This window comes from Ciconia boyciana, chromosome 8 (genome assembly GCF_034638445.1).
Source record: "Ciconia boyciana chromosome 8, ASM3463844v1, whole genome shotgun sequence".
Taxonomy (NCBI): domain Eukaryota; kingdom Metazoa; phylum Chordata; class Aves; order Ciconiiformes; family Ciconiidae; genus Ciconia; species Ciconia boyciana.
This window is the reverse complement of record NC_132941.1, coordinates 44,531,001-44,545,694: the sequence shown is the minus strand read 5'-3', so window position 1 is coordinate 44,545,694 and position 14,694 is coordinate 44,531,001. Positions and strand designations below refer to the sequence as shown.

General features: G+C 43.1%; 1 protein-coding gene across 4 annotated transcripts in view; it reads right to left on the bottom strand.

Moving 5' to 3' along the window:
* The window catches only part of GBF1 (golgi brefeldin A resistant guanine nucleotide exchange factor 1), a 111,795-nt gene that overhangs the window by 8,513 nt on the left and 88,588 nt on the right, over positions 1 to 14,694 (bottom strand). For all 4 annotated transcript variants that reach the window (XM_072869521.1, XM_072869517.1, XM_072869518.1 and 1 more), the window contains exons 18-30: positions 12,398 to 12,600; positions 11,823 to 11,946; positions 11,392 to 11,517; positions 10,698 to 10,780; positions 8,213 to 8,449; positions 7,194 to 7,287; positions 4,136 to 4,312; positions 3,575 to 3,639; positions 3,352 to 3,475; positions 2,704 to 2,775; positions 1,462 to 1,556; positions 856 to 1,009; positions 418 to 640 (exon numbers count right to left, since the gene is read on the bottom strand). In XM_072869521.1, coding sequence (XP_072725622.1) covers positions 418 to 640; positions 856 to 1,009; positions 1,462 to 1,556; positions 2,704 to 2,775; positions 3,352 to 3,475; positions 3,575 to 3,639; positions 4,136 to 4,312; positions 7,194 to 7,287; positions 8,213 to 8,449; positions 10,698 to 10,780; positions 11,392 to 11,517; positions 11,823 to 11,946; positions 12,398 to 12,600 — 1,777 coding nt within the window. The remainder of the gene's footprint in view (positions 1 to 417; positions 641 to 855; positions 1,010 to 1,461; positions 1,557 to 2,703; positions 2,776 to 3,351; positions 3,476 to 3,574; positions 3,640 to 4,135; positions 4,313 to 7,193; positions 7,288 to 8,212; positions 8,450 to 10,697; positions 10,781 to 11,391; positions 11,518 to 11,822; positions 11,947 to 12,397; positions 12,601 to 14,694) is intronic.

Genomic DNA, 14,694 nt, shown 5'->3' with positions numbered 1-14,694 from the left:
TCCCACAAAAGAAGCAAGTATGACAGGAACAACAGCTGGGTTTACATTACACACCCAGATGAGAGATTAAGGCTATATTACCCAAGGCACCAGAGCACAACCAGCAGAAAATGCTCCTTGGGTAGAGCAAAGACCTTCTACAGCTGCTACAACTGATATCAGTTTTCCTCCCACTGCTCCCCCAGGGACTAGCACCTGGACTGCTGCTCACTGAGTAGGAAGAGATGGCAGAGTAGAGACAGGGACAGACCATGGGATAGGAGTGAACAGCAGGTGCTGGTCTTTAATCTTGCTAATGTAGTTTAATATCAGCTTTGTTTTCTTGCAGTCCCCTTTGCTAATTGAAAAGCTTGAGGAAGCAGCTGCTTATCTGGCAGGCAGGCATCAGATTTCCTAGCAAAAGCTGGCCTGTCTTACCTGTGTCGTTATCTGCCCTTGCTGTAACCTGCAGGGCTGCAGGTGGCTTCACTCCAGACCCAATACACTCCAGGAGGGTGAAGAGCGTGTACCAGTCATCCCCGGAGTGAATGTTCGCAGCATTCGTCTTCAGGAGTTCATGGAGGCCATAGGCAACCTCATGGCTAACTCTGGACAGCACATTTGGCTTCATCATGAGCAGGATACGTAATGAGAGGAGAACCTGGCCAGAGAAGGAGACAAGAATAACACCCTATTATTTACACTCCATTCTCCAGCAAGGTCCCCCTTCATTTATTTAGAGCTACTTACAACTGCTGTTTGTTGTTACCTGCAGCACAGACAGGTTAAATGTGGGTCCATCCAACAGCAACTGGTTTCCTGTGTTGCCAGGTGTAGCCACAAAACCCCTGTAAATGACTTTCAAAAATCCCTTACCTGTGCACTGATTTCTTCCCGACGAAGGAGACGAATTGCCAGTCTCAGCAGCCCCACCACTGCCCTCTCCACCAAGAAGCAGAACTCCATTGCGTGGACACAGAGATGATAGAGGTGGTCTCGGACAGTTTGCCAGACACAGGTCACACGGTCCCTAGCCACAACAAGGAGGAGGGAAAGGGTAGGATGAAAGGAGATGAGACAAGCGGGATCCAGCTACCTCTCCCAGAACTCCAGACAACCCTGTATTTCTTCATTTCAATGAAAAACTCCAGCCAGCAGATATAAGAACAGACACATAGAAACAATAAAGCCGTCAAATTTCTTATTTACTTCATTACTTGCAAAGCAATCAGGTGGGAGAATTCTCCCTCCAGAGTTTAGTTTATGTTCTCCAAATCTCAGGATATCAAGCAATAATTCATGGGCGAATAGCCCCTCTGTTTGCACATGCTAGAGTGGAATTGCTAAGCCCTGAAATTACAGCCACATGCTGTTTCAAGCTGGCAAACCAAGCACATAAGGAACTCATTCCCTGGACCCAGGCAGCAGCTGCAGTAAAGCAGGGACATTTACAGTGAATCTGCATGTATTTCAAGGTCATACCTATTCTCTAGCACAATCCTCAGAAGCATCTCCAAGCAGAAGGCAGCATCCTCTTCATCATATGTCTCCTCATCAGGAGTCACAGAGATTAGAGCCTAGAAAAGCCAGGAAATATTTGTGAATCACAAGCCCTGAAAACTGGGGGACCAACAAGTAAGGACCAACAGAATGCTTTGAGTCTGGGAAAAACTGCACTCCACTGTCTAGTGAGGTCATGCATAGTTTATCAAAAATGCATTGGATAGAGGTAAAGCTAAATATATGAAAAATTATATCTTTTTATTATGCAAGATGCAATATGAACTTAAAAGATATTAAAACTCTGACGAAGTCTCTCAGATGGAGAGGAACTCTGAAAGACAGCAGCATCTTGCTAAGAATATGTGAAGCACAGAAAAGGCAGACATTCCTAGGAATGACTACCAATACTGGAACTATTCCTCTCAAGCCATTGGCTTGCATATGAAGGGAGAATTCCTGACATAATAGGGGTAAGAGTAAAATGTTCCCCCAGAACTGAGATAGTACACAAAAACTGAGTCACCACTTCTCTACGTGGTCTTTGTGTGATCCAAACATCAAGTTCTGCTTTAGCTGTTTTAAGTATTGTTCTTCATCTTTTATTTTGAAACTCAATACCTATTCTTCTGAACCTCTGCAGCAAGCCTTGATAAATAAACCTTTCCTTTGTTTTAGCACAAGTCTCAGTAGTGTCATGTGCCCTACTCATGAAGCCAGTGAATTGCAATTACAGCAGCTTGAAGGGAAAGGCACTTGCACTTTAAGGAGCCATGGAGTTAGGCAACACACGTTGCCAGCCCACACTGCATCCCCACAAGGGTTGCACTGCACTATTTGCTTTTGGAAATGGTGAGTAGCAGCCAGATTCGTTCTACACCCTGGAGTGGTCTCAAACTCCACACTAGCCTGAGAACCAGGTAAGTAACTACCCTCCCTCAGGGAGATGAGCTTCTCTAGCCCAAAGGCTAGTCAGTCCAGCCTTATTACGTCTCCCACAGCACCCAGGTACCACGCTACCTAGGGGCACACAGTCAAATATTTCTGTACAGCTCTTGCCTCTAAAGTGGCCTTTTAGAATGTTCTCATTAGGCACACAGTACACCAGAAAAGATGAAAAACCATAACCTTAAGCTCCTACACAGTAGACAGCATATATCCATAATCATACATAGTATACTTATTCCATCTCCAGTCCAATTCCTTGCCCAATATCTATCTCACCTTCATGAGCTCCTGGAGGGATTCAAGTTGGAGGAATTTGCTCTCTGTGATCAACTTCTCAGGATCACATTGCTGCAAAAGACAGAAGAGAGGACTGCGCATCTGGGGGATGGGGAAGGCATACAAACAGATCCTCCAGAAACACAGCTTGTTCCCAGGAAAGATACAAATAGTGGCTTGAACACAACTCCTGCCAGCTAGTTCACTCCTTTAACATCAACTACCTTTAACAGACCTGATCTGTGCTAGACAGATTTTAACAGGTAACTCCTCTGTCCACACACTTCTCAAACCCCACGTTCAGATTTTGTTGGCACCATACGCCTTAACACTGTCTTGGAAAAGATTAGTCATTTGAGAATTTATTAATTTGTCTTCAATTATAGGACTGTGATGTCAAGGGCAGATCCCAGCCTCTTGTGGGGAATCGTTCCTGTTTTCATGTGCTACTACATTTGTGCATAACAACACGTAAGACCCTTTAGCTGTCAATGCAGATACGCTCCTCTGTAGTTTCTTACAATTCCCAAGTCCTCTGGAACCTGCAATACTGCCTAGAAGCATGTATATTTATGGTTCTGTTGCCCGTTATCCACATAGTACTGTCACCACAAACAAAAGCAGGTTCTTTTACAGCCTGTACGTTACCTTTATGCATTCCAGAGCTGTTCGTTTTGCCTCCTGTGTCTCTGTAGATGGCCCTCTCATACCAGATTGCTCCGTCCCACTGAGGGTGAGCCAACTAACAAAACTCAGCACTGTAGATTCACCACTGCAAATCAGAAGACACCAGCACCAGTGAGAAAACAAGAAATCAATATTATTCTCCAGCTTTGGTACAAAAAGGACTGCCTGGGCTATTGACACTCACCGGTTAGATGGTGTCTCCTCACGTTGCAGATAGATTTTGCCATTAGGATCCACAAAGTCTTCAACCTGGAAGACAGACCAGAACATGCATGTGACAAATTGTCTACTTCTTTGTAGCCTTCCCCCCCAGCCCCATAATGTTTCACTTAGTGATGAAACACTACACCCAACTGCCCATGTGTAGGCAGTCAACCCCAGCTCTTCACCCCTTCAGTAAAGTGTCACCCCCATCTGGCAATACCAATGTTGTGCTCTAATACTTCATGCCTATAAGCATGTCCCTCTTCTGCACAATATTAAAAATCTGTTCAAGTAAAATGAATGCCAGAATTTCTCAAATCCAACAAAAAGTAAAATGAGAAAAAAAATGAAACCCTACGAAAGAAGCTGGACCCTGCACATAACTCGAACACTACACCCTTTGCAGGCTTTCTAGCTCTGTACACACTTTACTAAAGCCAGGCCTTTGCAAGAGAGCTCTCCTCCTCTTTGAACTGGTTCTATGAAAAGCCAGCTTCCCACTCCCCTACTCTTCAATTACCCGTGGGCCAGCTATTATTACCTCCACCATGGCCTTGGGCAGCAGCTCTGCTCGGAAAAGCTGTAGCATGGCCTCCATGATGTTTTTCCAGCCCTCCCGCAGAATGTCACCATGGCGATGGGCCAAGTGAAACACAGTCTTTGCTGCAATATGGGCCTTGGGATTACTTCCAAAAACAGTGGGCAGGTTCTCAATAGACTGCAGGAAAGAAGAGGGGGTGGCAATCAGTCAGCAAGAGATGTTTTATTTTCAACGCAAATTAGGGCAGACTGTTCAGAACTGGTTACGGGAAAGACAACAATTCTGTGTACGATGCTTGGATAACTGCTCAGCTCATTCACTTTGCACAAAGGACAAGACAACTTACCTGATACAAGCTGAATCCCTGAACCACCTAGACATAAGCTCTCCAAGAATTACAACAATACACCACACTTTGAAAGTGCTTGCTGAAAACTCACTAACACTAATTTATTCTGCTATGGGAACTCATTCCAGGATCAAAGCCTTCTACAAAAAGTACCACATCTCCTCTGGAAGCAGCAATTACTCCGCTTTACTGTTAGAGAAGGAAACTATGGCCAAAAGCATTACTGACTTGCAAAGCTACTCCTACCAGTACGTAACAGCAAGATTCAAAGTAAGAGTGATGAACCCTGACATAGTCTCTGCCAATAAATGCTGGATCACAATTCCTCATAATCTGTTCAACATACTCACAGCTTTTCAAAATACAAGAAGCGTGCTAAGTCATTTAAACCAACCAAAGTATATGGTGCCAAAACAAGAAAAAAACCCCAGCAACCATGTGAGCTAGTATCAGACACTGTAACACGCTCCATGTTTCTGCAGTTACTTAAGCTCATTGCAATGTTCCTTTTGACAAGAGATGGGCTTTGCCATTCTCTTGCTTATGTGGACAAAACCCATACTCATTCCTTCATCAAGAAAGGAGAGAGAAGACAGGAGATAGGATGGATTGAAAATGTGGCTCTTCCAATCTCAGACCTGAAGTTCAGAAAAACTAGCTCTTGCTTCAGCCAGATTGCTGGCAAAAACTATTATCAAAATGGGTCTTTGATCTAGAGGTGAACTCCATCAGAAGTCTGGCAGAAATGTGACAACCAATTCATTTTTTCCATTGTTCCTATGGGGAAACCACATTAATACATCACTGAACTCTCAGAGTGCAAACAGCAATACGCCTGGTTTTGCACTGTGGCAACAAGCCACAACCACTGAATTAAAACACACAGGGGTTTTGCTACTACTTATACACTGAGTCAGTATGAGTCTTAACTGTGGATCAAGAAGCGGGGCATTTGCTCTTCTTAAATCACTTAATGCCCCTCCATGTTTCTTTCCATTCCTCTTCTTTGAACCAAAGTGGCCATGCATAGCAATTGCAGTGCTTGGAGAGGATGCCTGATCACCAGGATGATCTGACCTGGGAAGTGACTAGCAACTAAGTGACACTTTGATATTCTTCCCTTGCTTTCTAACAGTTGCTCTTTGTTTTGTCTCCTCAGCCCCTGAAGACAGCCCCTCCTTCTCCCCTTCCACCAGACTGTCTCTCAAATATTTGTTCAGTTGTCATATTCCACTACTGTCTCCAAGCCTTACAGGAATTTAGGACAGCAGAAAGTAATTGGTGTACTTGGAATCTGGACAAAGATAAGAACTCACAACCTTCTTCAAATCCAGAAGTCCCTGATTCTACATCATCACCAAAAGACATGCTTTCTTAATTTACACAGACCCCAGACTGCTCCAGATTCCAGTCTCACAACTAGATGGGATGCAGCTGGCAATAGCTAGTGCCTCTGAGGGCTTAGTCTAGTTGCTTCTGCTGTGTAAATCTGTGTCAAACAGTTGTTTCATGGCAGACATTCCTCTGTTTGTGTTATGCATTGGTAGTCTCGAGGTCTGGTATGCCTGGAGAGGATCAAGTATTTAATCTTTACTGTTCTGAGCTGTGGAGGAAGACGGTATCTAAAGAAACCCAACCACTTGGGATTTCTTTGTCTTTTAATAGTCAACCTGGTACTTTTTCACTGCTACCAATGCCAGAATGCAAGTGATACAAAACACCCAGTCCAAACAATTCCATTTCCCTGCAGCCTAATTCCATTAACTGGATTAATTTGCAGGACTGTTCCCTTTCCACTATCCCTTCAAGGGATTAAAAAAAAAAAAAAAATCACCTGTCTTGGCCTTTTTACTCCCATGCTTTCAGTCTTGAATGATCTTGTTTCCCTTTTTTGTATGTGTGGCAATTTTATTCTGCTTACTGTGGGTCTTGCACTGGTTCTCAGAGCAATGCTGTGAGATTCTTTGTGAGTTATGACCCTTTAAAGGAGTTGCTGTCATTTCTCCTTAGCACAATGCATGGTCTGCCACGCACTGTCTATCAAACACCTTGGGGAAAAACAGGCTGATGCTGTAACACACAAACAGATTTGGGCAAAAAAAAGCTTACACCAACCACTGTACCTTGAATTTATTCTCACAGTACAATCCACAGAAATGGTCTTTAGAGCTTGCCAAAAGTGAGGCTAACAGCCAATCTTATTACCAGACTCCACACACCAACTGAGAATTCAAAGCATTTGTTTTTCTAACCCCTTTATGCTGGGTGGATGCACAGCCCCTACACTTTGGAATGACAGCTCACAAAACAGTCCCTCTTGGCACCACATAAGCCCTATAACTAAATATTCAATAGCTGAAATGCATAAACTTGCTTGGGATCCATGGATGATCACTGTCTTGATCACAGGGAGATCTAAGTCTCCTCAGGTCAAGTAGGTGGAATAAACACTTTACATCATGACATTCTGCTCTGCACAAACTGCCACTTGTGAGTGACTAGAAGGAAATTTGTATATTTGAACGTGTCCTGTGGAAGTCCTACTTCGCTACGCGCTTTTCATTGCCTCCTCCAGAAAACTCTGGGCAGGAGCTGATGGATATCTACAGATATTGTGATAACTAAAATAAGCAAATATTACTGCTTAACAGAGGAAGAGAGCTCCGATATACTAAAAGCCATGCTTCTTTCCCCTCCTTGCAAACTTACCTCGCTGCTGAGGGCTGTAAACTTGCAGAGAGAAATTATGAGATTGTCAAACACATCACTAAGGCCATAGTGAGCAGAAATCATTGCACATTTCCTGGGGAAAGAAGAAAACAGAAAATAATGTAATAAGTCAGCACAGACAAGTCTGTCTACAGGACAGCAAATCAGAGAGCCTCTCTGTTGACATTTTAGACCTTCCTCTCCACCCATTCATAATGAATGCTAATGTATAGAAGTCTCCTATTATCCCTCAAATAATCTCAATCCTCATCCATAGATCCTGATATTTGTCTGTGCTGATGCAAGGATCACTTTCAAGAAGTGAGTCTAAAAAGACAGACCACTTGCACCTGAGCCAATATACCTAATCTCCTGTCTTGACATAAGAGAGGGTTGCTGAGACTGGCAGTAGTGTTGAAGGTCTAGTTTCCAAGAGATCATGGATACAGCAGTACATTAACAGAGCTTTAAAACTATGCTTAAGGCATCATTTGTTTGGATCTAAGCATGACCAAAGATCGTTCCAATACAGGTTTTCACAGATAGCAAGTTTTTTGAATACTGGTCATCTGGGAAAGAAAAAAAGAAAAAAAAAAATCCCCCATCCTATTCAGCCACAGCTATGGCCTCATACATGGGAGGTTTTGTTCATATACAGGGATTTTGCCAGCGTAACTGTGCAAGTTAAGAGTGACTTTTTCCCCTCATTTCTAAGCAGCACAACTATGCCAGCAGGTCTTCTAAACCAGATTGGAGTTTAAAAATACATAACCCCAGGCACTTGGATTTATGACAACACAGCAGTCAAGCCGAACAGTGAGTGGCAACCAAGAGAGGGCAAGATGGGATGAATCAATACAAATGACAGAACAAAACTAGAGGACTGTAGGTCACAATAAAATGTTCTTCAATTGCTAGGAAAAATAACAGTTGATATTCACTGTGATGTCTCTAGCAGGTAAACAGGAGACAATGGCCACACTTTAACTCTCCTGGGTCTTCATGAATGCAAGAGTTACCTGAAACCAGAGATAGCCTTCTGGATGATTGTTTCTTCTAAGCTCTTGTCAAAAACATAAGAAAGTGCTGCAATGGTTGGCCCCCATGTCATGGTGAAGAGATCATGGTCATAGCTTCCGGGAGGCACATGGAGAAATATTCCCTCATCGGTGGCACCACGATGTAGCAGGACATTCCAGATATAGTTTTCCTTCACCAGGCCTGTCTGTTCTTCTGGCATCACTATCTCATCATTTCTACAAGGGAGGAAGGCAGAAAGGTTGAATTTTTCATTCTGAGCCAAACCTAACATTTACACAGTGCCTTTCATTACATGGTCCCAAAATCACTCTGGAGTGATTTTGCCAGCTCCTGAAACATTCTATTTTCTGAGGTCTGCCTGCTTCCCCTGCCCCTCTTTGATATGCTGCATATAAAGCCTGGTGGCTCTCAGCAGCACCCAGCAGCAACCGTGTAAGGATAGTATTGAAGAAGCAGCTACCACAAGTGCAAAACGCAACACATACTGCAGTTAAATGATGGAAAATTTTGGACGGCACACTGGCATAGCTTCACCCCCCCATCCCAACTCCCACCCCGTTAGAGTGCTCCGCATATCTCATTACTCCCAGATAAAAAAAAAATTAAATTGCTATACCACTGCAGTCAACAGTAGGCATGAGTACCCTTGTATAAGAATAATGCAAATATTCACATTATGCCAAAATCAAATATCAGAAAGCCAAGGAGTACAAAATTAAAGACAAAACCAGAAACAAAATGTATGATAGGTGATTCATAACCAGGGTACCACAGCTCATTACTCTTAACTGGATTAAAGCCATACAACAATAAAACAATTATGATTAATGACAAGTAGTACTTGCAATCCCAGGTTAAAATATATCAAGCCTAAATACATACTCCCTAGACTTGGGTAACATTGCACAAGAGATAACCCTCTGTAAATGACCAACTAATTGAACAAGAGTCTCAAATCTACTAAGAATAGTAGATTGCAGCCAATCTGAGAAGTAGAGGTCTTTCTGCAACAATCAAAAAATAATGCGCTTCGGTTGCCAAAGAAGCAATTTTCATGTGCTAACAACAACTATAAAAACCCCTGTTGATTTATGCATAAGAAATAAGCTCTTCTCAGTTTCAAGTGCCTACATATTTTGACAAGAGCAATCATTACTGAGACTATATAGGAAAAATATGTTTGCAGTCAATAGTGTATTTTTTCTAATAACCCATATTTGATAATATTAACAGAAGCAAGTGAATGGGTTTGCTTGGAAAGTCTCAGGAAATGAAATTGTGCTAAAAAGTGAAATGCTGAGATCGTGAAGAGATCTTGCACTACTCTGTACAGATTACAGTCTGATATTTTTTTCCCCCTAATAACACAAAAAACCAAACAGTTCCTCAGTCTCAACTATGACACTGGGGCAATCTGAGACAGAGCAATATGGAAATGATACACCAATTGTTTTAGCCATAGAGCATACTGAAAAAGCTGAAGTAACTGGTGAAGGGAGGATAAAGGGGAATAGACTGGGACAGAGGCACTAGATAACTGAAAGATAGGAGGATATTCTCAGGGTACTACTCAAAACATTAAGAATACACTCAAGGGAGAGAGGCCAATCAAAACTAGAGGTCTATTTGAAAGCTAGAGCTACCTCTTGAAGAATTTCTAGATATTCAGTACAGGCAGGATCCTCACCTTCTTGGAGAAGGCTCAAAAGGGAGAGCCAGCCTGATCACACTGCCCTGCTTCCAGCCCGAGCCACTGCCTGCCACTGCAGATTGAAACCAGCTGAGAGTCAGAGTCACATCCTGTCTCCTCAGAGATGTAATCCTCTCAGCTTCAAATTGGCTGGGCCTGGATTTACTGATTGGCTAGATTTCTGAGCTATTATTAAAGCTCCCCACCCAGAGCTAGCCTGTGCACAAAAGGGCCTCAGCCACCAGGAATTCTCCTCAAATACTGGTCAACATGCCAAGAGCTTCAGGGGTGGCAGAAGAGATTGGTGCAGATAGCAGCCTCATATGAAGACCTCAAAAGCAGAACATATGAAACTGAGACCTGGACATGTTATGTCAGGGTACCAGTGCTGTCCTGGGGATGAGATACTATCTCTGGCACTACATAAAAAGTTCTAAAGAAGTCTAAAGGCTTGGTCTAGAGAACAGAGCCTTCTTAGATACAGGATTTCACATGTGCTCAGCCATTCTTTTGCATGTTGATAGAAGTAACGCATTTTTTAACTTTAGCTTAAGCTCTGTGGATTAAAATACCATGGCAAGAATCCAAAGATACAAATCCAGTGCAATCATTGTGACAGGCTTGTTACCACGGCCCCACATGGAGCTAGAAGCTGGACTGAGGCAAACAGGCACATGATCAATGAGTCTCTCTCCATACTCTCCAGAGGTCTCACAGACCAAAAAACTCTAGTTTGCTCTCCACATACAAGGAGATGACAGGTTGATTCTTACTTGATGGCATGGTACATGTCTTCCAATATGTCCTGTTCAAAGTCTTTGCCTCCATTCACACCTTTCAGGTTCTTCCGAAACTCCTGAAAAAAGTAACACCAACGTTAACTCCTAGTATCTCCAGCTTTAACTGCTTGGCTAGGATCGGTACTCCACTTGTTTTTCACGGGACCAGAAGGAGGTTTTCCCGCATTCTTCAACCTGCAGCCTCAAAGTTCAAAGACTAATGCTATTCTTAGTGGCAGTAGTGTGCAGCAACCCCTGTCTCTGCTCACAAGGGAAGAACAGAGACACAACGTAACACATGCTTAGCTGAGGCTGGACATGAGAATGACAAGTCTGTACCACTGCATTGACACTCATAGGACTTGAACTCCCTAGAAGCCCACAGCGGTTCAACAATCTTCTCATTCTTACTATGTCTTAGGATACAGTTTGCTCACACACACACGTGCCCCTTGATGAACGTGGCAAGTTGTCTGCTAAGCTTGTATTTCTTCAGACTTCCCCTTGCCCACAGCTCCCCTCTCCAACTGTACTCAACTTCAGTGCTGCACACCAGCTTATTGTGTACAGGCATGATGAATGCCAGGGGAAAAAAAAAAAAAAAAAAGAGAATGCCATTGAAATAAAAATAGGTACTACGTTGCTACCAAAACCAGAGAAGACAAATGCCTACACTGGTAATACCCACCTCCAGAGTCATTGGGACGTTCTGCTTGCGGACATTATGGTTGTGCTGGTCAGTGTTCAGCATAATAACTGCATAGGCCAGGGCAAAGCAGGCATCACTATTAGCAAATGGGGATCCATTTGATTTCTGAAAGGCAAATGTATGCACAAATTAGTCCTACAGGAACAGCGATATCAGTGACCCAAGACAGCCATTTTCCTACCCATGGTACTGAATCATCTCTGGGACAAACAAAAACCCCAGGCTCTGGCTCTAGCTTCCAAAAAGCACCCGCGAAATCTATGTGCCACTGCCATCTCCTACAAAACAACAGCTGCTGCCTGCAGGGCACAGTAAGCTTACATAGGCAGTTTGGTCTGACATGTCCATCATGGCAAGCAGATGCACCAGAAAGAACACAGTTTTGAGCTTTCTGCCCACCAAGTACACACCCTCCAATGTTCTGTGAAGGCTTCCAATAGTCTCTGGATTACAGGTGCCTCTCCTGGTAATCTGAAGGCCTCTAGATAAAGTCGTAAAGCTTCATCCAGCCTTAAACCTTGGAAGCTGAAAGTCCTGCAAGAAGAAGGAAATGCAATGAGAAACTGGAACAGGATGAGAAAGGTAGGATAAACTTACTGACTACGATTTTGTTTGTTTCAGAATCAGAATACCAGATTTCACAGAGAACACACAGTAAAGAGGGGAGGGTGAGAAGAAATATACCATGAACGTGCAAAAAGCAATAAAAGTGAGTCAACAATCCTGCAGGTGATTATGTATGTAATCATCTCTCCAGTCTTCACAGAGACTGGAGCTACTGAAAGGAGCTTTAGTATTATAATAGTATATGTATCTAAGGTGTTACCATATGCAAGAGAGGCATAGAATTAAGGCACGGTGGTACACAAAGAACCAAGCGATACAAATCCAATGCCTCCAGGAACTACTGTTCTACTGCTTTTTTTATGACTGAACTCTTAACTTTCACCCCTTTCTGATTAAAGAGATACAGAAAGATACTCACCCAACAAAGCTTTCCAGCAAGTCTATGTTCTTACGGTCACTCACAAATTCCCCAATCATCTTTTTGTCCAGGCGAGGATTTTCCCGTAGCCACCTGGCCACCTCATTGTTGTCAATGGGGGTGGCAAGAAGGTTCTTCTCCTGCAGAAACTGTATCCCTTTCTTTGGCTTTTGGTTGAACTGTTCTGTGCCGGTTATCAGGAGCTGAAGGAGACATTCTGATAATTACAAGCTTGAAGTGCATTTCTTACTTTAGATTGTTCTTGGCATTTGAACCAAAAGCAAACTAGAAAATAGATCAACCTCAGCATCATCAAGTTCATTGTACTGTGCAATCCAGCAAGAAGGCTAACTAAGGCCAGAAAACCTGCATTCATCACAAGGATTCACTATCAAATAATACTGGACAGAGCAAGCATGAGCTGCTGTCTTTGAAAAGCTTTAACATTTCACCAAGCAATTAGCTCTGCCACCCCAAATGCCTCACCTACTCTAGTATGTAAACAGCAGAGGAAGGTCTCTGATGAACCGCATACATGTGGCAAGATCAACTCTACCCAGTTACAACAGCAGCACTGCTCCATGACCTCTTCTGTCCCCTTTGGCTCCAGGCTCTTGTACTCTACCTCACTGCCAGGAGACATGCAGCAAGAATCCTTGGCACTTATTCAGCAGGTGCAAGGAAGAAGTACTGCAAAAGCTTAAACTAAGAACCAGAAAACATTCTGCTAGTGAGACACGGTCCCAGGAACATCTGGTATTCCAGCATGACAACGCTATCTGTAGGCTGGGAAGAGCAGGGGCATTTTTGGTTTTGAAGGGAAGTCAACTACGCTGCCCTGCTTGATTCTTATTTTAGGAAACTAGACTGTACCACAGTCACAGTGTAATAAAACACCTGACTAAGAAAGGGTTAACTGAATGTTCTTGGTGGTGTTCAGAAAAACCAAAAGCACAAACAATTGTATGAACTTTACTAAGGCACCAGAATAAATGTCAGTTCCCTGTTAGCTCCTATCACGATCAAACTGCTAGCGATGACCCAGTGAACTAAATTCGTGACCATCATGATTACTAGCTCCCCCAGGTTTCTGAGTACCTCAGAAGCCACCAGCATCTGCTTCCCCTGCCTGTATGAACATCCTCAAATTGCAGTGAAACGCAGACCCTGAAACAGCATGGAGCACACAAGGACCCAGTGAGGGCATAACAAAATAACAACCATGTGCTGCCCCGGTATAACAGGCCTGAAGGGACTGTATGACGCTAGCAGCATTTCTGTTCAGCTGTTGTAACCCAAGCCCTAGGGTATTCTATGGACTGGTTATACTTCTTAAGACCACCTGAAAGGAGACCAGACTGCTGGCAGTTTGCCCTGCATATATGATCATGTCAGTCCTATGCTTCTGAGCTTCTGGTCATTGCCTTTGGAAACATCAAAAAAACCTTTCCATTTGACACACAATTTGTTTTCTACTTTTATTAAGTTTTTTTTTCTCCTTCCAGCTGTGGTAATGTTTAGTACTTCAGAGGTGAAAGGAAGCAGAACATGCTGGTGCCACGTTAGCATCAACATTACTTAAGCTCAATGTTTTGTGTGCCCTGTTTACATGCTCAGGATGAAAGCATTAGCAGATTTAGGGTCAGGAAAGGATTTTCCCTGGGCAAACTAACAGAGATTTATGAACATCTTTCTGCCCTTTGCTGTAGTGTAAAGCACTGCCCTTTTTCTAGGGCCACCTGGAACTTTCTTTAAGGAACTCTCAGACACTGGCAATGCTCTTGATTTCTTCTAACCTTCTTTTCCAGCATAGTAAAGCTGGAGTATTATCAGAGGTTTTCAGTTAGAACAGTGGAAGCACTATGCAAGCTCCGTTCTCAACAACGGACTTTCACACAAAGTCCATCAGCAAAGCTGCCATGAAAGCTAGATTTAATGCAAAGCAAAGGATTACAAGTGAAACAGTAACTAAATCAATATTTGTTTCTTAGAAACTAGCTAATGCCAAAACTTGGTGGTTCCTTTGAAGACTGTGCTGACAATCACTTCCCCCCCACTGTCCTTGTGGCTCAGGAAGCCAGTTTAGCATTATGCCACTGCAGCACTGTGTTGCAGGTAAAGAACCAAGTTCCTAAGTACTGCAGCAGACTTCCTAGAGAGAAACCAATGCCTTAAATTACATTCAGATCCAGAGACTGCCAAAGCAGATCACAAAGCACAGATTAATATGGCAGCAGAAAGATCTGTTGTACTTTCTTTGGTATTTTTGTTTAAGTAAGTTTAAACAAATATGACCA